Source organism: Onychostoma macrolepis, chromosome 17, assembly GCF_012432095.1.
Source record: "Onychostoma macrolepis isolate SWU-2019 chromosome 17, ASM1243209v1, whole genome shotgun sequence".
Taxonomy (NCBI): domain Eukaryota; kingdom Metazoa; phylum Chordata; class Actinopteri; order Cypriniformes; family Cyprinidae; genus Onychostoma; species Onychostoma macrolepis.
In genome coordinates this window covers 26,502,894-26,526,551 of record NC_081171.1, presented here as the reverse complement: position 1 = coordinate 26,526,551, position 23,658 = coordinate 26,502,894, and the positions used below count along the sequence as shown (strand labels likewise).

Genomic DNA, 23,658 nt, shown 5'->3' with positions numbered 1-23,658 from the left:
ATTAACTATGCTGTTTAAATACATTTATTTTTTCACACTACAATGTTTTATTTTATTAAAATAAAACCAATTGGCTCTTTATAGATTTATTTTACTAAGATTTGATCAAATAATTGATATAAGAAACAATCAAATGTGGTCGAAATACAGGCAAGGGTCAAACAGCGGCAAACAGGTATATCATAGGCAAGGCAAATAGTCATCCAAAATGGGCCTGGGTCGGTAGACAGCAAACAGTATCCAAAGGGGCTAGACACAAGAGGTAAATCCAAAATGAAAGCAATAGTCCAGGCAGGGGAAAACACAATCCGAAACAGGCAAGGCAAGACTAGGAAAACTAACAGGGGCCCTGTAGAGTAGCTAAAGCTAGGGAAGCGATAAATGTATACTATACTCGGCAGAGGGCAAGAGGAAGTCCATGGTTTATGTAAGGGGTGAAATGGGAATCAGCTGTGTGATCAGACTCGGGTGTAAGCGTATGATTGGCTGCAGCTGAGTGTAATGAGTGCAATGGATTGTGGGAACTGAAGTTCAGTGTAAGTGTAACGATCTGTGCAGTGTAAGAGTCCATGTGGTGAGCGAGTGACCTCTGGTGGAGGGTTAACGGAAGTTCGTAGACCAGATTCGTGACACCATATCTGACTTTTTCATCAAAACGCAACAAATTTTCTTCTAACTTTTTAAACGTATCAAACAACCGGTTTGTTGGAAATAAAAAAAAAAAAAAAAAAAACATTGTTATGTTTCTAAGTTAGAATGCTTATAGTTTGTAGTAAAATCTTATCTTTAACCTAAAACTTTTTTCTTTCAAACTCTCTCACGCACGGATGCAGCTTTCCCACAAACTTCCAACAACATCCTTAAGTTTGTTTTATCATTTAGCTGTAGCTGAAACCCCGGATGGAATTATTTTACACACAGTGTTGGGAAGCTTACTTTGGAAATGTAATAGGTTATAGATTGCAAGTTACCCTATTTAAAATCCAATAAGTAGAGTAACTATTTCAATTACTTTTTAAAAAGTAATGTAACTGATTACATTAGATTACTTTTTTATTATTATTACTTTTCTAAATATGTAATGTTTTCAACTGTTAATCTTTTTGAAACATGTAAACCAGGTAAGGGTTAAAGTTACAATATGACTCAATAACTAATTAGTAATTACTGTCAGACTTTTCAAAATCCTTCATCACTTGAATTAGGATTATAATAATTTATTTTAAAACACAGCCACCACAAAATCAGACTTACTTTGAGATTGTTCTGAGAATACACATTTAAAACCATAAGATAGTTTAGCTATGATACTGTTTTTGAAATCAAATCTTGACAGGAAACATTGGTATCTAACAACGTCTTGGAAAAACAGTTAATCTTAAAAAATAAATATACATCAAACCAAATAGGAAATAAAACAGTTATCAAATAAGCGTGTGTCCTAAACTCCTGAAATATTGATGTCTCATTTTTTAGAGCAGTCAAAGCAATTTATGAAAGATTGGCCTATCAATTCAATCTGTATGTGTGTGAAAAAATATTCAGATGTAACTCCTTTGTAATCGTTAACATTTTCACGAGTAACTGTAATTTACACTTTTTTTTTTCAGTAACTGTAACTGATTACAATTACATTTATTTTGTAATTAAATTACGTAATTTAGTTACATGTAACTAGTTGCTCCCCAACACTCTTTATGCATTATTACAATAACAGATGGTGAAAGAGTTCATTAACCTCTTTAATGTTAAAAATGTGAACAATATCACTTAACACTAGTTTGGCAAACAAGTGTCGCTCATAAAACAAGCCAGACCCGATTTGAAGCAACGTAACAGGCAGGCTACAGCCATTGCAGAAAATGTATTATTGCGCCGCAGTGAGATAAAACTCTGGATGCACGATTGAACGACTTATCAAATGTTTTAGGTATTATTACATAGTTTATGATGAAATATAGGCACGAGCTAACAGTCTGTAAAAATACTGGTCACGCTCCACATGCAGAAGCAGAGAACTCAACAAACATAACCCCCTTCAGGTCACAAAGCACCCTGTCTAACACAACACACATTCTCTAGAATGTGAACGTAATTTCATGACGGAGACCGACTGGATATTCAGACACCAGCAGCAGGACCTGATTGACTTTTTCTAAGACAAAGACAATCGTTTGATTTCAAGAACACAAAACCAAATCCTAACGCTATTTCACGAAATAACACAAAAATGGGTGCTCCATTACAACATACACGTCAAGTCTGTTTTACCATAAGTATATCGTATTCTTCTTGAATATAATTGTTTAGTCTAAATATGTTTTAAAAATTATTTTTGTTTTTGTTTTTACAAAGATGTTCAATTGAACACGTGTAATTAATACCTCATCCAAACGCTGTAGACTTTCAGGTCAGGGAACTACAATACCCAGCATGCACCTCAAACTTCAAAAATGGCCACCGGGATGCATATCGCAAAATACTCATACATTGGCTGCGCTCTAAATCGTCGGATTTCTGTTTATATGCACGCTCAGATACCCTATATAAAAAGACATTTCCACACTTTTTGTGAAGTATACGCTCCTTCTGTGTTGTGATGTTACAATTGGACAGTTCGGATCAATGAACAAGTCCAGTCACCTTTATTTATATAGCGCTTTTAACAATACAGATTGTGTCAAAGCACTTAACAGTATCAAATTGGAGGATAGTGTCAGTAATGTATAATGATAAGATTAAACACTCAATTTTAAATCGTATCCGTGCAATCAAATCGGCAATAATCGCTAGAAATTAAGTGTCCCCAACTGAGCAAGCCAGAGGCGACAGCGGCAAGGAACCAAAACTCCCTCTGGGACAGAATGGAGAAAAAAAACCTTGGGAGAAACCTGGCTCAGTCGGGGGGTCAGTTCTTCTCTGGCCAGACGAAACCTGCAGTGCAAAAGTTTATATTTCTATTTTTATTTTGTTGCAATTTCTAACAATAATAGTATTATGTAGTTAGGTATTTTATTATATTTTTAGTCATTTTGTTATATTTTTATATAACAAAAATAACTCATCAGATCCTTAAGTCATCTCGCAGTGATGTCGGTATACATTTCTTTTCTAACAACTCAGGGGTCATTTTATATCAGTGAAACATTCAAATAAAGTTAACTGTGTGAATGTTATGGATTGACTCGGACACGAAGGTGAGTAGTGAATATATAGTGGTTTATTTTAACAGGTGAAGCACACTGGTGTAGATGATTGAGTGGAGAGGTGAGTAGATGATCTTGAAGTGAGTAGTTCGTGGATTGGTGATAGGATGATGATATCTCTTTCTTTTCCACAGCGTTTCTGGGAGACACGACGGGGGAATCCACGAGGACACTTCACACACTCCAATGACGGGTACTCTATGAGGAGAGGAGGACACAAGGAGGAAGGAACACAGAAGGTAAGGCAAACAAGGTAAGTAAATTCTCTCGGAAGGATATAGTCTTGATCGTAGGATACAGCGGTGTCAGCGTCCACGTTGAACAAACGAGATCGGACAGTGAAGTGAGTGTGTGAGGATCTTTTGTAGTGGGTGTTGATGAGGCCGTGATTTGGTGCAGGTGTGCGTGATCAGAACTCCGGTGAGGTGGAACGCTGTGATTGGTGGAGTGAAGGGCCTGACTGATCCGTGACAGTGAACGCGTATTGGTGATTATTGTCTTTTGTTCATTTAAGTTAAAAATGGAGAACTGGCCCCACTGAGCCTGGTTTCTCTCAAGGTTTTTTTCTCCATTCTGTCACCGATGGAGTTTTGGTTTCTTGCTTCATTTCCAGCGATATCATCGACTTGATTGCACAGATACTATTTAACCATAACAACTTAATGAGCAACAGAAAATAATATACCTGCTCATATGCAGTGTTGGGGAGTAACTAGTTACATGTAACGGAATTAAGTTAAAAGCAACACCCTTTTTCCCTTGTCAAAAACAGCTCTGTTCACAGCGACTCGTTTCGGTGAATATCTCTTTACATGCTAATGAACTCTGCTCACCCCGCCCCTCTCTTCTGTGGAAGAGCAATCGTGATTCGCAAATAATCATAAAAAATAAAAAGTGAGACTTACTTCTTCTGGAGGTGCAGCTGGATCATGAACAATGGGTACTGATCCATCCTTGAGTTTTAACTTTTTAACAAAACCTGCTTTGAAATGTCCCTCATTCAGAAAGCATGATTTGTGCAGCCAGACATAAACGTGACGTGTGGCCAAGTATGGTGACCCATACTTGGAATTTGTGCTCTGCATTTAACCCATCCAAGTGCACACACACAGCAGTGAACACACACACCGTAAACACACACCTGGAGCAGTGGGCAGCCATATTGCTGTGGCGCCTGGGGAACAGTTGGGGGTTTGGTGCCTTGCTCAAGGGTCTCACCTCAGTCGTGCTATTGAAGGTGGAAGAGAGCACTGGTATTCACTCCAAAATCAAAATGGCTTGATAATTGAGACTGTTTAGGTTTTTGGGGATTAAAAAAAAAGGAGTGATTTTTAATTAGTGTAGAGTGGTTGTGTCCACACACTGCTAAGTCAAGTCAAGTCAAGTCACCTTTATTTATATAACGCTTTTAACAATACAGATTGTGTCAAAGCAACTTTCAAATATAAAAATATGAAAATAGTGTCAATAATGTAAAATGACAAGATTAAACACTACATTTTCAGTTAAAGGCATTTCATTATTGAATTCAATGATGTCATCATCCAGCTCAGTTCAGTTTAAATAGGTAAGGCTGTTGACAGTATGTCGTTTATGAAAGACAGTTATACGAGTTCACCTTGACTTAAAACTGTGAATAACTGTGAAACGCCAACTGCAAACCGACCCCACTAGTGAGGTGTGCATTTGAAAGCGATCCGTTCACGATTAATGTAGAAATGAATGCCCACAGAAGATATTAAAAGAGATTTCGGGTAAATAAGGTAATCCCCAATTCACTTTACTGTTCTAAAATCCGCAACGCTTGACGTTGTAATATCACATACATGAACTAGGAAAACCGCTTGCTGCTGCTGCTAATGCTACTGCTGTTATATGAACAAGACACGCTTATAACACCAAGACTATGGAATCTGGTTCATTAATTGACATTATCCTTACTAATAGGCCAGAGAGGTATACATCTGGAGTGTTCTGTCAAAGCCTTAGTGATCACTGTAATATAGTCTGTGTTCGCAAGGGCACCACCTTAAGAAAACCTCCGATGCTCGTTTTCAAATGTTTTCTGAAAAAAATTTAATGAACAGGTTTCTTGTATGACTTGGCTTATATGGACTGGTACATGATTTGGGCTTATTCCTGAAGTTGAAGAGGCGTGGGCATATTTTAAATTCTTGTTCAGAACTGTTTTGAACAAACATGCCCCTCTTAAAAAAAAAGTTTGAGTAAAAAATCGTCTTAGCCCTTGGTTCTGTCCAGATTTGTCAGAGCTTATTCACCAAAAACTCTATGGCATAGAGCAAATACCTCTAATAATACATCTGACTGGCAATAATATAGGGCTATAAGAAATAAATGTACTCAGTCTATTAGATTAATTTTGCCTTGTCTCTCTAAAATACTAGAGAAGTTGGTCAACAAGCAGATTTATGCACCATTTCGAGACTTATAATGTTCTTAATCAGGTTCAGTCTGGCTTCAGATCCGGGCATATTTGTATCACCGTTACACTTAAGGTTCTCAATGACATAATATGTGCATATGACAACAAGGAGTATTGTGTAGCTGCATTTGTTGATCTGGCAAAGGCTTTTGACTCTGTGGATCATTAAATATTGCTGGATAGGCTAAGAGATATAGGACTCTCTGAGAGCTGTCTGGCCTGGTTCAAGAGTTACTGTTCTGGTCGTTCACAATCAGTAAGGGTGGAGGGGCTTCTGTCAGATCCCCTGCCCCTATTTAAAGGGGTCCCACAAGGAAGGATACTGGGGCCTATACTTTTTAATATTTATGTTAATGATATTGCTCTTGCTGCAGATGATTCTCATGTACAGTTATACGCTGATGACACTATCATTTATACATTTAGTTCTTCCCTGACCATTGCATTAGTTTTTATTGCAGGCCAGTTTTTCTTGCATCCAACATGCTTTCTCTAGTCTCCATTTAGTTTTAAATACAAATAAAACATGACGAAGATTATAACAACAAATCCTTTTAATGGTAATCCACACGAAGAAGAGGGTCTAACACACAGGGTAACATCTACAATACCGGACAAAGGAAAACAACAAGAGGCCAAGTAATATACACTGGGTAATGAGGGTGATAAACTAGACACAGGTGAAGGGAGGTTAACTAATGATGACGAGAACAGGAACATGACCAAATAAGGGCACACAGGAACTAACTAATGAAAGAGAGACAGAAACAGGGTCAATGAACACACGAGGGATGAAAACACAACAAAAGTCCAATGGGGTGTGACAGATCACCCCCCTCCTGGAAGGCGCAACCTTGCGCCGCAGGAACAACAAAGGGAGGAGGGACTTAGGAGGAGGACACAAGGAGTGGAGAAGGGATGGTGACAGGGGATGGCAAAGGGCTGGCAGGAAGGCAGGAGGAGGTTCGGGTGGAGGACGGACATCCAGGAGGAAGACAACCAACAGAGTCCCGGGTGGAGACGTCAGAGGGAGGAGCCAGGGAGGAGACAGGAGGGACTTGGATGAGCCAGGCAGGACCCAGGCCACAGCCATGATGGCGGCCCACGGTGAAGCCGATGGAGTCATGGTGGATGAAGGGCTGACGGCTCCAGGGGACTGACCGACGGTGGCGGAGCAGGTGGTGGAGGAGCCCGAGGTGGAGATGGAGAGCCGATGAGCTTGGGCGAAGACGAGGATCCAGAGGGCCAAGGCGGAGCAGGTGTCTTCGGTGACTGAGGTGTAGGCGGATATCCGGAAGGCCGAGGCGGAGCTGGAGCAACAGAGGACTGAGGTGGAGCTGGAGTGAAGGAGGAGCCCAATGGAGCCGGAGGGAAATCTCCACATTTATTTAAACCGTCGCTTGTGCTCAATATCTCAATGACCATGGCAGGCTCTGGCTCTCCGTCTGCGTGGGCTTGAGCAGCTCCGCGCAGCAGGGTGATGGTGGGCTGGGCTCTGGGTTGGAGGCCATGATGGGTGATGAGTCTGGGCTGACAATGGTGAGAGGGGATCCATTAAGCAACCGGGCCAAATCTTTATATTCCGCCAGGGTATATTCTGGCATAAATTGGGCAATGCTCTCATCAAGACTACCCCAGAAACAGTTCATCAGTGTCCATTGGTCTAAGGGAGCATGATGACAGCAGGTGAGAAACTCTGCCACATAGACCTTAAGGGGACGGCCGCTTTGATAAATAGAACAAAGTATATCCAATGGATCCATAATAAGAAAAGAAAAACTTTCAAAAAATGAAAAAAATACACAGGGCTACGTGCTGCTTTACTTTCTCTTGGTCCGGTATTCTGTCATGCCACAGCTGTTAGGGAGACGAAGGCACGAAGAAGATTATAACTTATTATAATAAATGTTAAATAAATGTTTTTCTCCAATGCATGTTGGCACCCCTAGAAATTCTTATGAGTAAAATATCTCTGAAGTATATTTCCATTCATATTTCCATTTTTAGCACACCAGGGTGACTAGGAACAATTGACCTATCGGTAAGCCCCTCCCCTCAAACGCAGTCTAGCCAATGGCAGTCGAGTATCAGCTGCACGGGGAGCGAAACTCAGACATCTTTAGGTTGCAGCGCCATAGAGAAACATTGGAAGATCCGAAGCTCGCATCGGTTTTATGGGGTTTATGCTTCAAAAATAGAATAACGATGTGCCTGGGGTACTTGTAACACTGATTCCAGGTATCCTGAGAGGATGTACAATATAATTTATTTCATTACATTTCCTGAATCCAAACAAAACAGAGCGGAATGTCCCTAAGTATTCACCCCAATACAAATGAAGACAAAAACTTTCATTTTCTGGTTGTCTTACACTCATTAAGTTACAGTTTTCATCTGCTCAAGCAGAACGTTAATGTTATCTTGTGCTTTAGCAAGGTATCTCTTGTAAAACTAGCTAACGTTAAAGTTAGTGAGTCCATGCTAACGTACAAACCTAAATAGCGGACTGTTCTCGCGTCTTGTACAGTGTAGGTCAAAAACACATAATTTACCAATAGGTCAATTGTCCAGCCAAGACTTTACAGGATTATAAATGAGGAACACAAAGGCCAAATTATCTTAATCATTCATCACAAGGGGTAAAACCAAAGAATATAGTTCTGATGTGCAGAACAAGATTGTTGAGCTTCACAAAATACAAAGTGGCTGTAAAAAAAGAGCTAAAGCATTGAAAATCCCCATTTCCACCATCAGGGAAATAATAAAGAGGTTCCAATCAACTAAAGAAGTTACAAATCTGCCTGGAATAGGAAGTGTGTCTATATCATCCTAATGCATGGTGAGGAGGAGAGTTTGAGTGGCCAAAGACTCTCCAAGGATCACAGCTGGAGAATTGCAGAGATTAGTTGAGTCTTTGGGTTAGAAAGCCAAAAAAATATCAAACAGTCCCTAAATTCTCCTCACTCATCCAAAAATGGATTATAATTATAATTTATGAGACAAAAACTCTAACATTCTCACTGTAACGGATCCAACGAGACGAGAGACATGCGGATCCATGTGCAAGCTTTATTACAGAGGCGTGGTCAGGAAACAAGCAAGGGTCCAACAGTGGCAAAGAGGAATATCACAGGCTAGGCAAAGAGTCATCAAAAACGGGCATGGGTCAGACGACAACGAACAATATCCAAATGGGCTTGACGAGAGAGGTAATCTGAAAACGTAAGCAAAAGTCCAGGCAGGGGACAACACAATCCAAAACAGGCAAGGCAAGGCAAGACTAGGAAAACTATCAAGGGCTCTGTAGAGTAGCTAAAGCTAGGGGAGCGATAAGCGCATACAATACTCGGCAGTGAGGGAGAGAAAGTCCATGGCTTAAGTATGGTGGTGAGTGAATGGAAGTTCACAAACCGGATTCATGACAGAGCCCCCCCCCCCCCCATCCTATCCAGGAGGGTGGTGGAGCGGAGGCGGAACAGGGGGAGGGACGGAGGGCCAGGTCCATGTGGAAGTGGAGCGGCTGGGAACCAAGGCAGAGCCGGCTGAGCAGGAAGCCAGGGCAGAGCCAACGAGACTGGAGCCCACCAGGGCAGAGCAGACAGAGCAGAAGACCACCAGGGCGGAGCAGACGAGACTGGAGCCCACCAGGGCGGAGCAGACGAAGCAGGAGCCCACCAGTGCAGAGCAGACAGGGCAGAAGACCTCCCTGGCGGAGCAAACGGAGCAGGAGCCCACCAGTGAGAAGCAGACCGGGCAGAAGACCTCCACGGCGGATCAGGAGAACAGCACGACGGATCAGGAGAGCACCACAACGGATCAGGAACCCACAGCAGGGACTGGGACCTAGGGAAAACTGAGACACAAGAAAGAGACAAAACATACACAGACCCAAGGATTGAGGCAGGGAACATGGGAAGTCTATGAATATTTTCCCTGGTGGCAACTGAGTGGGCAGGCAGTCCATAACTAAAAACATTGGTGGGAAGGGGACAGACAAACTGTTCATCAACGATTTCTTTGGCAGTGACAGACAAGACATACAGTTCACAATCAGCCATCATGGCTGGCTCAGAACGGGGCGAGAGTTCAGAGATGGCCTATTCGGCCAGTTCAGAGCAGAGCAAATGTTCAAAAGCGGCCTCCATGGCCGTGACAGGGCAGAACGAGAGTTCAGGGGCAGCCCTTCTGGCTGTGACAGAACAGGACGCAGGTACGCAGACGGCCTCCATAGCCGTGACAGGGCAGGACAAGGAATAACAGACGGCCTCCATAGCCGTGACAGGGCAGGACAAGGATTCACAGACGGCCTCCATAGCCGTGACAGGGCAGGACAAGGATTCACAGACAGCCTCCATAGCCGTGACAGGGCAGGACAAGGAATCACAGACAGCCTCCATAGCCGTGACAGGGCAGGACAATGAATCAGAAACGAATACCATTGACACCTCTGGAGGTTCTGCAGCAGTTGATACACTCCGGACACAGGAAGAGTTCAGTAACGGTCTCTTTGACTGCAACACAACAGACTGAGAGTACATTGCTGGGCGCTACCACCATACAAGGGGCTGAGGCAAGCCCCATCGCTTCTAAAGGTTCTGCAGCATGTGCCACCACCTCTGGAGGTTCTGCAGAGGGTGCAGTCACCTCGGGCAGTTCTGCGGTGGTGTATGCAGCCCAAACGCAACATAAAGCGATTCCCATCTTGGGAAGCACTTCGGACACGGGAATATGCGCAAGAACAGGAGGGTTACAGTGAGCTGGTTTGGGGATACCAGCCATGCGTGCAGACACCAGCGGTACATCCCTCAAACTGGGATAATGGAAGATTTACCTTGATGATCTGGGTGCGTCAGCCCAGACGTGACCCGACTCTGGAAGGTCAGCGGAGACGTGACCCGACTCGGGAAGGTCAGCTGTGACGTGACCCGACCCGACTCGTGAAGGTCAGCTGTGACGTGCTGTGACTCTGGACGAACAGCTGAGACGTGAAGATCAGCTGTGACTTGGCTTGACTCACGAAGAGAAGCTGTGACTTGGTTTGACTCATGAAGAGAAGCTGTGACCTGGCTTGATTCGTGAAGATCAACGGTGACTTGACCTGATTCGTGAAGATCAACGGTGACTTGACTTGGCTCTTTAAGAGCAACTGTGACTTGACTTGGCTCATGTAGATTGACAGTGACTTGACTTGGCTCATGAATGGCAGCAATGACATGCCGGGGTGTTGTTGTGGCCACCATTTTGTGAACGGGCTCTGGTGTCGCTGCCATTTCGTGAGCACACCATTTCAGTCACAGACGCGGCGTCGCGTTCCCCTTCCGCGACACCCACAGTGAATAGTGAGCCAACAGTTAACAAAGCAAAGTCCAAAAAACAACTCCGTGACGAACGCGGACCCTCGCGTCTAAGCTGAAATCGCATTGGCTGATTAATGCCATCACAAAAAATCTCAAACAAAATAATGTCCGGTAAATCTGAATTGTTGGCGATGGCTAAAAACTCTCTAATATGATTCTCCAATGATCGTGGGCCTTGTTTAAGGGCAAACAATATTCTAGTTGTGTCCATAACTGACAAATGTCCATTTGAAAAGCCGCTGGATCCTTGACTGGCCGAGTATTCTGTATCGGATCCAACGAGACGAGAGACATGCGGATCCATGTGCATTTATTACAGAGGCGTGGTCAGGAAACAAGCAAAGGTCCAACAGTGGCAAACAGGAATATCACAGGCTAGGCAAAGAGTCATCAAAAACGGGCATGGGTCAGACGACAGCGAACAATATCCAAATGGGCTTGACGAGAGAGGTAATCTGAAAACGTAAGCAAAAGTCCAGGCAGGGGAAAACACAATCCAAAACAGGCAAGGCAAGACTAGGAAAACTATCAAGGGCTCTGTAGAGTAGCTAAAGCTAGGGGAGCGATAAGCGCATACAATAATCGTCAGTGAGGGAGAGAAAGTCTATGGCTTAAGTATGGTGTGCAAATGGGAATCAGCTGTGTGTGATCAGTGCAATGAGCTGTGTGCGTGTCATCAGTGCAATGAATGATGGGAACTGTAGTCCGGAGGTGACGTGCAAGAGTTAGTGTAGTGCAAAAGTAACTGTGGTGAGTGAGTTACCTCTGGTGGTGAGTGAATGGAAGTTCACAGACCGGATGCATGACACTCACAATGGTCTCCTTTAAAGCTTTAGAAAATATCTCATCAACTTTGCACACTGTGCCCAGATATTTCTCCTTAGCTAAAGACTCTCAAATTTGTCTCCTCCAATGTTTCAAACGAGATCTCAAAAACATCACACACAGTTCTCAGATATTTCTCCTTAGCTAGAGACACTGGATCTCTCACATGTTTCTCCTCAAATGTTTAGAAGAGATCTCAACAACATCACTCACTGTGCTCAGATTTTTCTCTTTAGCTAGAGAAAAATCTTAGCTCCTACATTTAAGACTCTGGAGCTCTCACATTTGTCTCCTCTAAAGTTTAGAAGACATCTCAACAACACTACACTTTTGCTCAGATTTTTCTCATAAACTAAAGACTCTGGAGCTCTCACATTTGTCTCCTCTAAAGTTTAGAAGACATCTCAACAACACTACACTTTTGCTCAGATTTTTCTCATAAACTAAAGACTCAGGAGCTCTCACATTTGTCTCCTCTAAATTTCAGAAGTGATCTCAATAACTTTCCAAAGTGTGTGCACCAAGTCAAATGCCTCAATATGAGCTCAAACATTTCTACCACATAATATGTATTAATAATCACATTAGTCAAATAATAATCAAGACTGAGTCATAAGCCATTTATATGCCTTTCAGCAAAGAAAGCTCCAGGGTTACATTTTCTGTAAATCAGTTTTGATTAGGTCATTCGGTACATTACTACTTCCAACAACAAATTATGTGCCTAAGTGCATAAACATTGTCCTATAAAAATTAACATTCTCCTTATTTCTGCATAATTCCGCTTTCAATATAGCCTTTAACTTTGAATGTATGCTTTCCCCCCTTTTTGTAGTGCCTTTCATGTACTTGGCTTGATGCACACTTTGTAAAGTTGCTGAGATCTCTTCTAAAGCTTTACAGGAGACAAATATGAGACCCCCAGGTTATTTAGCTAAAGAGAAAAATATAAGCACAATGTGTGTTGTTGTTGAGATCTCTTCTAAAACTTTAAAGGAGACCACTGTGAGAGTGTTAGATTTTTTGTCTCAGGAGACAAGTTTGAGAAGCAGGAGACTCAAGCAAAAATCTCCATTCGATCTTAAAGTAACCTCATTTCTGTCTAGGAGAAATATTTGTGATGTTAAAGAGATCTCACTTTTGATTTTTCTTTCCTATAGACCTTTTTCTGAACACGGAAGTCTCCCCCGATTAGAACGGTGCTGTACATTTCCCGTTTCTAGTCACATTTACATATTTTCAGAGCCGATAATATAATGTGAAACCTATGAAAGTCATTTTAAAAAATCATGTGGCAAAAATCATCTTTAAAAGAATCGCATGTTTTACTATTTATGATTGCCTGGTCCTGCTTTGCTGAATGGCTAAACACAAATAGATTATGCTGTATGTACCTGATCCCTTGACCAGATATCTTAACATCTAGTGTTTTAACCTATGTGTATCTGCTAGAGATGCGCGGATGAGCTAAAATGTCACCCGCATCCGCTGCTTCAAATTTATTATCCACCCGCCACCCGCCCGCACGTATAATTTTCTCTGATATAGATATCCGCACCCGACCCGCACCCGATCGTCATTTTAATTACTCTAATTTTTGTTTTAAGCATGATGTTATCAGATTCAGTGATGTTAGAACTAATCTGCCAATCTCTGATAGTAAAATAATACGCTGATCGCAAGATGCTTTTTAAATGAACATTTATTTATAAAACAAAAGTCTGTCTTTGGCCAGATTAGCCTACATTTTCTTAATAAAATAAACAAAGGCTTTACTCCCTTCAGACTTTGAATATCGCCGTTTCTGTAACTGCAACACGCAACACACAAATGACTGGATAACGGTAAATTTTCTAGCCCTGTCTGTTCATGTCACGAATCCAGTATGTGCACTTCCGTTCATTCACCACCAGAGGTCACTCGCTCATCATATAGACTTTCACACCACACATCACATGGACTGCATTTCCCATCAGCCATCTCACCAATCATACGCACACAGCTGTCACCAATCACTCATTGCACTAATCACACACACTATTTAAACCCTGGACTTTCTCTCCCTCGTTGCCGAGTATTGTTTGCGTTTACCGCTCCCCTAGCCGTAGCAACTTACAGAGCCCCAGTTAGTTTTCCCCTGCCCGTTTGGATTGTGTTTTCCCGTGTATGTTCTAGCCTGTGTTCCTTGGATTAACCCTTGCCTTGCCGTTTGGACACCGTTTGCACCCCTGATGGATTATAGCCCGTGTTCCCTGGATTATCTCTCTGCCTTGCCCACTGGATACCATTTGCCGATCGTCGACCCTCGCTTGCCCTAGGATTACTCTTTGTCTTGTCCCTGCCATACCTGTTTGCCATTGCTCGACCCTGCCTGTATTTATGACCATGCCTGTTAATAAAAGCTTGCATTTGGATCCACACGTCTCACGTCTCGTCAGCCCTGTTACAGTTCAAATAATTTGGAATATTATACTGCAACTTTCTAAACAGATATACAAAGTAACAATTAAGAACTTTTCTTTGTCCAAGAAACAGACATAGAACAAAGGCCTATAGATAACAAAACGTAGCCAAATCAGCCTAAATGCCATGTTGTAGGATTATCTACTTGGCCTTTTCCTTTGCACTGTGCAAAAACAGAATAGCATCTACTATGCCAGGATTCAGACGGTTCCGCCTCGCCTCTAAAACGCGGCCTGCTGCACTAAATGAGCGTTTGCTTGCACCGCTTGTTGCAGGAATGCACAAGATTCTCCTAGCAAGGAGTCGTGGAATAAGCGATCTTGTTTCTCCCAGAACAAAAGCAAATTTTCCTGTGAGGACTCATCTAACTGAAAGTTTGAAGAACAGTACTTTTCCACTTCATCATTTTGGGTGTCTCTTCTTCCCATTCTGCAAAGTCCACCTTCTGCTTCTTGCCTCCATGGCTTCTGCCATGTTCCGCTGCAAAGGGGATATTAAACTCGTTAGCGCACACCGATCAACAGTTTCAGTGGACTACGTGCTTAGGTAATGCGGAACAATATAAAATAAGAAATTGATTTCATAATTTATTTATTGTAAAATAATTTAAAAATTTAATAATTAATTTATTATTTACAATTTTTAATACAATTTTGACTACCTTGTTCTGCCGCTGGTGAGGAGAGAAAGGTGCCTTCTGCATTCTGGCTGACACTGGGTTCTACACTTATAAGCTCCCGCACTTGTCTCTTCACCTCTTGTCTGCCGTCTGGAGTCAACATTTTCAGTGATTTAAATCTGGGACAGAGAAAAGTGCCGACCTTGTGTGTGGAAGTTAGGAGCATTTTCTCATCAAGCAGGCTGGATGCGCGAGCACGGAGAAGGACTATGTATGATGGATCTCCAAACTTGGGCTCACAGTGTCTCTTAAGTTTGAAAAACCAGAGTAACACTATGTGAATTGTTGGGTATTTTTCTTCTTCAAGCTCGATAATAGCTAATTTGAAGAGAGTGAGGAATTCAATCAAGTGCATGAGTTGGTCTTGAAAGATGCCCTCCATCCGATGCAGCTGGCCTTTGTCTTCCAGGAGCTGTCTGATATCACTATACTGTTTTAGTATAGATTCCATCATGTCGTCTTTTGCTTTGTCCTGTCACAAACAGTTTGGCGATGGGGTATGATAGCATCAGCGTCAACTGCACTGTACTTGGAACCTATATTTATTAGTGTTTGGGCCACTTGGAGGAATCCTTTGCCAGAGACAACATAAAAGGGGCATATATCTAGGCAGCACAGGTCCACGCATGCATGCAAAATACCACGCATGGTATTTTTTTGCTGTCCCGACGAACGTAAGAACTTAAGGTGTTTGTCTGACTTGACTGGCCTTTTGATTTAGCACACACATGATGTACCATATTCGAGGTACCAGTCTTGTGGCTTTCATATACAGGCGCATCTCAATAAATTAGAATGTCGTGAAAAAGTTAATTTTTTCTTGTAAGTTATTTCAAAAAGTGAAACTTTCATATATTTTAGATTCATTGCATGTAAAGTAAAACATTTCAAAAGTTTTTTTGTTTTAATTTTGATGATTAGAGCTTACAGCTCCTGAAAGTCAAAAATCAGTATCTCAAAATTTTTGAATATTTACATTTGAGTTTCAATTAATGACCATCCCTACAGTATAAATTCCGGGTATCTCTTGTTCTTTGAAACCACAATAATGGAGAAGACTGCTGACTTGGCAATGATCCAGAAGACGATCATTGACGCCCTCCACAAAGAGAGGGTAAGTCACAGAGGGTCATTACTGAAAGGTATGGCTGTTTACAGAGTGCTGTATCAAAGCATATTAAATGCAAAGTTTACTGGAAGGAAGAATTTGGGTAGGAAAAGGTGCACAAGCAACAGGGACGACTGCAAGCTTGAGAATACTGCCAAGCAAAGCTGATTAAACACTTGTGAAAGCTTCACAAGGAGTGGACTGAAGCTGGAGTCAAGAGTCACCATGCTCAGCATCAAGAGTCATCACGCTCTGACGTCTTCAGGAAAAGGGCTACCAAGCCACTTCTGAACCAGAGACAACGTCAGAAGTGTCTTACCTGGGCTGTGGAGAAAAAGAACTGGACTGTTGCTCAGTGGTCCAAAGTCCTCTTTTCAGATGAAAGTAAATTTTGCATTTCATTTGGAAGAGTGGAGAGGCACAGAATCCATGTTGCTTGAAGTCCAGTGTGAAGTTTCCACAGTCAGTGATGATTTGGGCTGCCATGTCATCTGCTGGTGTTGGTCCACTGTGTTTTCTGAAGTCCACAGTCAACGCAGCCATCTATTAGGAAATTTTAGAGCACTTCATGCTTCCTTCTGCTGACAAGCTTTATGGAGATGCTGATTTCATTTTCCAGCAGGACTTGGCACCTGCCCACACTGCCAAAGGTACCAAAAGCTGGTTCATTGACCATGGTGGTACTGTGCTTGATTGGCCAGCAAACTCACCTGACCTAAACCCCATAGAGAATCTATGGGGTATTGTCAAGAGGAAGATGAGAGACACCAGACCCAACAATGCAGATGACATGAAGGCTGCTATCAAAGCAACCTGGGCTTCCATACCACCTCAGCAGTGCCATAAACTGATCACCCCAATGCCACACCAAATTGAGGCAGTAATTAAAGCAAAAGGAGCCCCTACCAAGTATTGAGTACATATACAGTAAATGAACATACTTTCCAGAAGGCCAACAATTCACTAAAACTGTTTTTTTTTTATTGCTCTTATGAAGTATTCTAATTTGTTGAGATAGTGAATTGGTGGGTTTTTGTTAAATGTGAGCCAAAATCATCACAATTAAAAGAACCAAAGTCTGTGTGCATTGAATTTATTTAATACACGAGTTTCACAGTTTGAGTTGAATTACTGAAATGAATTAACTTTTCCATGACATTCTAATTTATTGAGATGCACCTGTACATACAGTGCCTCACAGTTGTTGCATATTACATACCCAGCACTTGATTCATCCTCGTTAACCACTTTGCTAAAATGCTCCCACAAGGCACTTTTCTTTCCTTCCTTTTGTTTTGTTTTTAATTCTCCCTTTTTAATTTTCGGATCTGTTTCGCCTCCATTTCTGCTTTAAGAAATGGACCCCCCTCTCCCGCCGCCATGCGCATATTTTTTTAAATGACTGCAAATTAGCATCTGCCTGATGAAAAATGCATTTAAAACACATTCATATTTTAGAGAAATGTAGTTAATATTTACATCATTAATGACTGAAGTCATTCACCCGCAACCCACCCGCAATTAATCAGAATGTATTTTTGTATTACCCGACCCACCTGACCCGCTGATCATCCGCAGCGCCCGTGGATGTAACCGCATCCGCGCATCACTAGTATCTGAACATCTGGGCTAACAAAGTCCATAGATTTTAACTAGTGGCTTAGCAAGGTGCACCCGAGTGTCATAGCCTTAGTTTACTTAATGATAACGATAAAGCATAGCTTATGTTATATGGTGTGAACATCTCTGAGGACCTGACTTGGTCTGCACACATTGAAGCTCAGGCAAATAAAGCCAGGCAAAGACTGTACCATCTGGGACAGCATAGGAAATTCAGGGTTTCACCAGCAATCCTGAAAACTTTCAATTCAGGAGCCATAGAAAGCGTTTTAAATCAGTGTATCTCAGAATGGTATGGGGACATCTCCAATCAAGACTGAAAATCCCTGCAGACAGTTGTGCGTTTAGCTGAGCGCATCTCAGGGACTGTTTTCCCCTCTCTGCAGGACATCTACCTCAGACACTGCAAAAAAAGAGCCGCTAAAATCATCAAGGATTCCTATCACCCTGGTAACTGTTTATTAATTCGTTTACACTTTATTTTGATAGTCCACTAAAGACATTCTGCTGACTATAAGTAACTATGTAACTACATGTCAACTACATGTCAACTAATTCTCATTAATTTGCAACTACATGTCTAACTCTCAGAGAAGACTGTTAGGTTAGGTTTAGGGTTAGTAGAATAAGTTGACATATACTTGCAAAGTTTCCCATAGTCAGTATGTTGTATGTTGTGGACCCATCAAAATAAAGTGTTAGAAGATATTAAGCAGATAGTCTACTAATACTCTAATAACTGCTAGGTGACATGTAGTTGCAAAGTTACTTACTGTTAGTAGAATGTCTAAAGTGGACTATCGAAATAAAGTGTTAACATTCATTCTGCTGCCTTCTGGTAAACGCTTTCATAGTCTAGAAAAGTTTTAGTCTTGACTAGAAAAAGTTGACAAGAGTTTTTTTAGTAAAATAAAAAGCTGGCAAAGTTTTGGTTACAAATAGCAGCCGAGGGCATCTTTTGTTGCTATAACAACAGCTGCAACAGTAGGCTAGCGCTGTGTGCTGCAGAAATGTCGGCTTTTGAAGTTAACGGGGAGGTGTAGGTTTACAACGACGTTTGTGGGAGCGCAACATTATACGGGGAAGGAAATTGTATGGTGCTTCCAACAATTTAGTCCAGGAGCTCCGGTTAGATGATGCACGATTTCATACAACTCCTTGCGCTCCGAAAGTAGTACGATCTGTCTGGCTATCTTCTCCTTTTTTCTTGTTGTTTTTGTTGTTATGGAAATGACTCGCCACTCGCTTGTCATTGGTCAGCTGTCAAAAAGGCGCTTGATGTTTTTTTCAGAAAAGTTTAACTTTTTTCAACTTGAAAAGACGCTCTGAGCTGCAGAAAAAGACGACGGCGGTGGCGTTTTAAAAAGCGCTCAGGACTTTTTTAAAAACACGGTTTACTCCATAGGATTATAATGTAAAACAGAAGCTGGCAGCTTCAAAAAAGACACCAAGTGTGAACACAGCTTAAGTTGCTGGGGTATATTTGTAGCAGTAGCTAAAAATAGATTGTATGTGTCAAAATTATTGATTTTTCTTTTATGCCAAAAACCATTAGGACATTAAGTAAAGATAATGTTCCATGAAGATATTTTGTAAATTTCCTACTGTAAATATATCAAAACTTAATTTTTTATTAGTAATGTGCTTCATTTGGACAACTTTAAAGGGGATTTTCTCAATATTTAATTTTTTTTGCACCCTCAGATCCCAGATTTTCAAATAGTTGTATCTCGGCCAAATATTGTCCTATTATAACAAACCATACATCAATTAAAAGCTTATTTATTCAGATTATGTATAAATCTCAATTTCGAAAAATTGACCCTTATGACTGATTTTGTAGTCCAGGGTCACATATATTCTCTATGGGTGCTTCTCATTTCTTATTTGTGCATCCTCGTTTCCTTTCCTTGCTACCTTTCCTCGCGTCTTAGCTCCACTCCCCTTAGGATACGAGGGAAGGATGCAAGGAAAGGAAATGAGGACGGAGGAATCAAAGGATGAACATTGGAATATTCTTGACCACTCACTTCAAAACGTCATCAGCTGCACTAGAGGAATCTGCCCTTATGTTGTTAAAGTTCGTTATTTAAGGCATTCATAATAAATATTAATAAAAGCAAGATGCCCTGTTGAAATATATGACATGTATGGTTTAATTAAACTGCAAAGGTAAAATATAAATGTAAATTACTACTACAGATGTGAAGGGGGAGGAGAATTTATACGTGCGTCACATTTAGTCAATAAAACACTTCCGCAAAGCATACATCTGTGTATCCTCACTCATGACTCCTCAGGAAGCCTCCTCACTCCTCGATCCTCGCCTCCTCGCAGTGCAATTAGAGAATTGAGATGTCCTACAAGATGGCTGAGCTCGATCGGTTTCTGGGTCATAGGATGGAGTACGGAGGAACGAGGAAACAAGGAGGGATATTGAGAAGCACCCTATATAACTGTGTACGTGACAAATAAAACCTTGAATCCATGAAAATTACAACAAACTGTCACGTTTAATAGCAATTGCAATTGAGCAATTGTTAATCATCACGTCAGATAAATCTGGACTGTACTGCAAAGTTACTAACTAGCAAATTATCAAGAAGTAACATAACATGTTGCTACATATTGTGAACTAAAAAACCTGTAGTCTAGCGCCCTCCTGGGTCCACCAATTCTCAAAGTCCTTTTGGAGTTTCACTTTCAGCTTTTCATGCAACAGCTGTAGATGTTCAATCTCTGTCTTCAACCCTTTTAAACATCCAGATTTGAACTTGTAACTATAAAAAAAGAAACAGAAAAAATCAATATGAGTAATGTACTGTATACAAGGCATATTCCATAAAAATATAATAAAACTACATAAAGTTATTATACTGTAAATTGTACATTATAAGATCAAAGAAGGTTAGAGTAGTGAATAACAAATATTTGAGTAATAAAATGAGACACACTTTTTCTTTTCCTCCTCTATCTCCTTGAGAGCTCTCTCCTCAACATAGTCTGACTCTGATGCTGTTTGGTTTCCTGTTAAGCCTATACAGAACCGAACAAAGAGGTACAATAAGAAACTGGTGCAATGTAATGTGACTTATTCTGAACTGTTATCAACTGTAATTAACAAAAAGCTGGACAAATTTTCCAAAAGTCAAAACAATGAGAAATTTGGAATGGAAAACGTGATCCTCAAAAAAAAAAAAAAAAAGGAAAAAAAAGAAAAAAAAATCCTGTGATCCTCTTTTGCTAAATATCCACAGTAAAAGTATTATAGGTTTTTACAATCACAAGGACATATTTCTCATATTTAGTTAGATGTATTTAGTTTTTCAAAACTTTTCACGCTGTTACCACACTTTTAACAACTCTCAATGTAAAGACACTTAATATTTAGTAATACTATCAGTTGATGGCACTGTGCTTATTGGATGAGAACAAAACTTTAACTGAATTTAGATTAATAATGACACTATTGTCTTCTGTAGAGCTGCTTTATAGCTCAATTAAAATGTGTTCATAATTGATAAATTCAGCAACATCAACACTGTTTTAAATTCAATTCATTGAACTGAACTGAAACAACACTGAACTGACTCAAGTTGAATATCAACACTACTGTTTGCAGTAGAACTGCTTAATGCTGAATTTAGCTTGTATCATAATTGATGAAGCTCACACAGGACTTAAAACTGAATTGACTGTAGCTGAATAATAACACTAAACTAACAGAAAAACAAATAAACAAACAAACAAATAATTCTATTTACAGTCACATGACATGTAGCCAGGGCTGGGCAGTAACGAAATACATGTAACGGCGTTACATATTTAAAATACAAAATATGAGTAATTGTATTTCATTATAATTACATTTTAAATAGGTGGTAATCAAATTACAATTACATCCGAAAAGTATTTTAGATTACCAAAGTGATTACTTTGAATTTTAATATAATTTCTTAATTTAATATTTAAGTAAGGGGATTTTAACCAATAAGGCAACCGATTCTGTGTTGAAAAAAACAAAAACAAAAAACAACTGCGTGCAGCAGTTCATTTAGCAACTCGTAGTGAGAGTACATACGCTCATCACCACGACACAACAGAAAGTCATTCGAGTAATGCATTTCTCTCGTGGAAATATAAAGATTATTTTATAAATCTGAAAAAGGACATAGGCCTACATCTCAGTGAAGTGCAATGCCTAACTGCAACAAAACGTCTATCAGAATCGAAGGACGTCTAATCTGAAAAAGCATCTTGAGGGAAGTTGTTCTTGATCTTTGAAAGATTTTATTCAGTAACTCGTTTTTTTTTTTTCTCATATTTTGAGTGTTGAATGGTTATCATTACGTTTAATATTTCTAAGAATTTAATTGACAAATGACACCGAATTCTCCTGTAATTCACACTCTGCATTCAGTTAACAGATCCATATGAATCATGCATGAAATAAAAGTTTATAAAGTCAAACGATAGCTTCGTGTGCTTTACAGATGAAATTGATGTCTTTATTCATTCGAAATGTTCAAGAATAGATCATCTTTGGCGTGGATGATTAGTTTGAATCAATCTTTTAAATGAATCATTTATTTTGTTTAACGAAACCAGTGTGAATGGTTCACATTAAACTGGTTAGATCTTGGCTATGTTTCCCAAAAGCATCATCAGTGAACTGTGGTTGTTAAATTACATAACTATAACAACATTACTTGTGACTGTAGTTGCTTTTGGGAAACGAGCCCTGTCAATTTTGACTCAGCGATTCTTTTGTGACGAATGCTTCTCCATAGAGAGGATTATGAAGTAATCACTTAAAGTTTGGTCCATTCATTAACACTAGAAGCGCCAGAATTCCAAAACTACTAGAACAGCCGTGAGCGGTCATTTTGACCGCTATATTATAAACTCTATAATCTCTAAATAAATTGCCCAAATGAGAGATTAATGTATTAACTGTGTTAGGATATCTTTAAAAAAAAACAAATAACACCAACATGTAGACTTTTTATTTAGTTAAAAATTATAATTATAAATTTAGAAATATTCGCATCATTTCATAGTAAAATGTAATTATTGCATATTCAGTATTTCTCTGTATTTATTTTACATAACTCAGAACAACAAAATAACATTTAAAATGATCTATTTGATTATGATTTTTTTTTTACAACATTTATGATACATTATAATACAGAACATAAGCTGGAAACAAGCAGCTCTAAAGTTAAAAAGAGTCACGAACGAAGTTTTATATTAAATAAATATATCTATATCATGCTCGGCTATTTAAGATTCACAGTCAACACAAGTTACTTCTGTTCTTCTCGCACAATTTCCACACACGGGTTTGTGGCATTTGCAACAGGTGTCGCGCGTTTTATTTTGTTTGCAGATTCTCCGCACCTGGCACTGTCTCCGTTTTGGTGTCAGTTGTTTTGGTGTCAGTTACGGACTCTGACTCACTCTCTGATGAGGATGAACTGTTATCTTGCACCCAGGAAAGGTCACTGTCACTTTCCACCTCAGACAGCGCCCCTGCATCAGAGTCATCACTGTCCAGATTGTGAAGCATTTCCAAGGCCATGGCAAAAGTAATATTTCTCTTCATTCTATTATTTGTATTAGACATTTTCTAAACGCTCCCTATAAACTCTTTATAAATCTATTTTTTAAAAGGCAATAATAATTTGTAGTCCAAGAATTTGTATTTATAATCAAATGAGCATATGCTAATAGTAATGGAGATGCTGACAGAGACAATAAACCGCGGGAAAGAACAATAGAATCGCGCGAGATTTAAAGCGGTCAATATGACCGTTATGGCTTTAATAGGTAGAAATGCTCATATTTTTTTTGCCTTTTATGTAATTTATATAAAATCTATTGTAAGTAAAAATAGAAACACTTTTAGGAAAAGTCACAAACCAGCAAGATTGTATTTTTTTATTCAACAAAGT

General features: G+C 40.2%; 1 protein-coding gene across 4 annotated transcripts in view; it reads right to left on the bottom strand.

The window, feature by feature from the left end:
* Positions 1–23,658, bottom strand: part of kif6 (kinesin family member 6) — a 281,901-nt gene that overhangs the window by 28,339 nt on the left and 229,904 nt on the right. For 3 of the 4 annotated variants that reach the window (XM_058748719.1, XM_058748720.1, XM_058748721.1), the window contains 2 exons: positions 20,656–20,737; positions 20,346–20,481 (listed from right to left, as the gene is read on the bottom strand). In XM_058748719.1, the coding sequence (XP_058604702.1) occupies positions 20,346–20,481; positions 20,656–20,737 (218 nt within the window). Of the gene's footprint in view, positions 1–20,345; positions 20,482–20,655; positions 20,738–23,658 lie in introns of those variants that run through there. The other variant, XR_009266661.1, reaches the window with a different exon arrangement.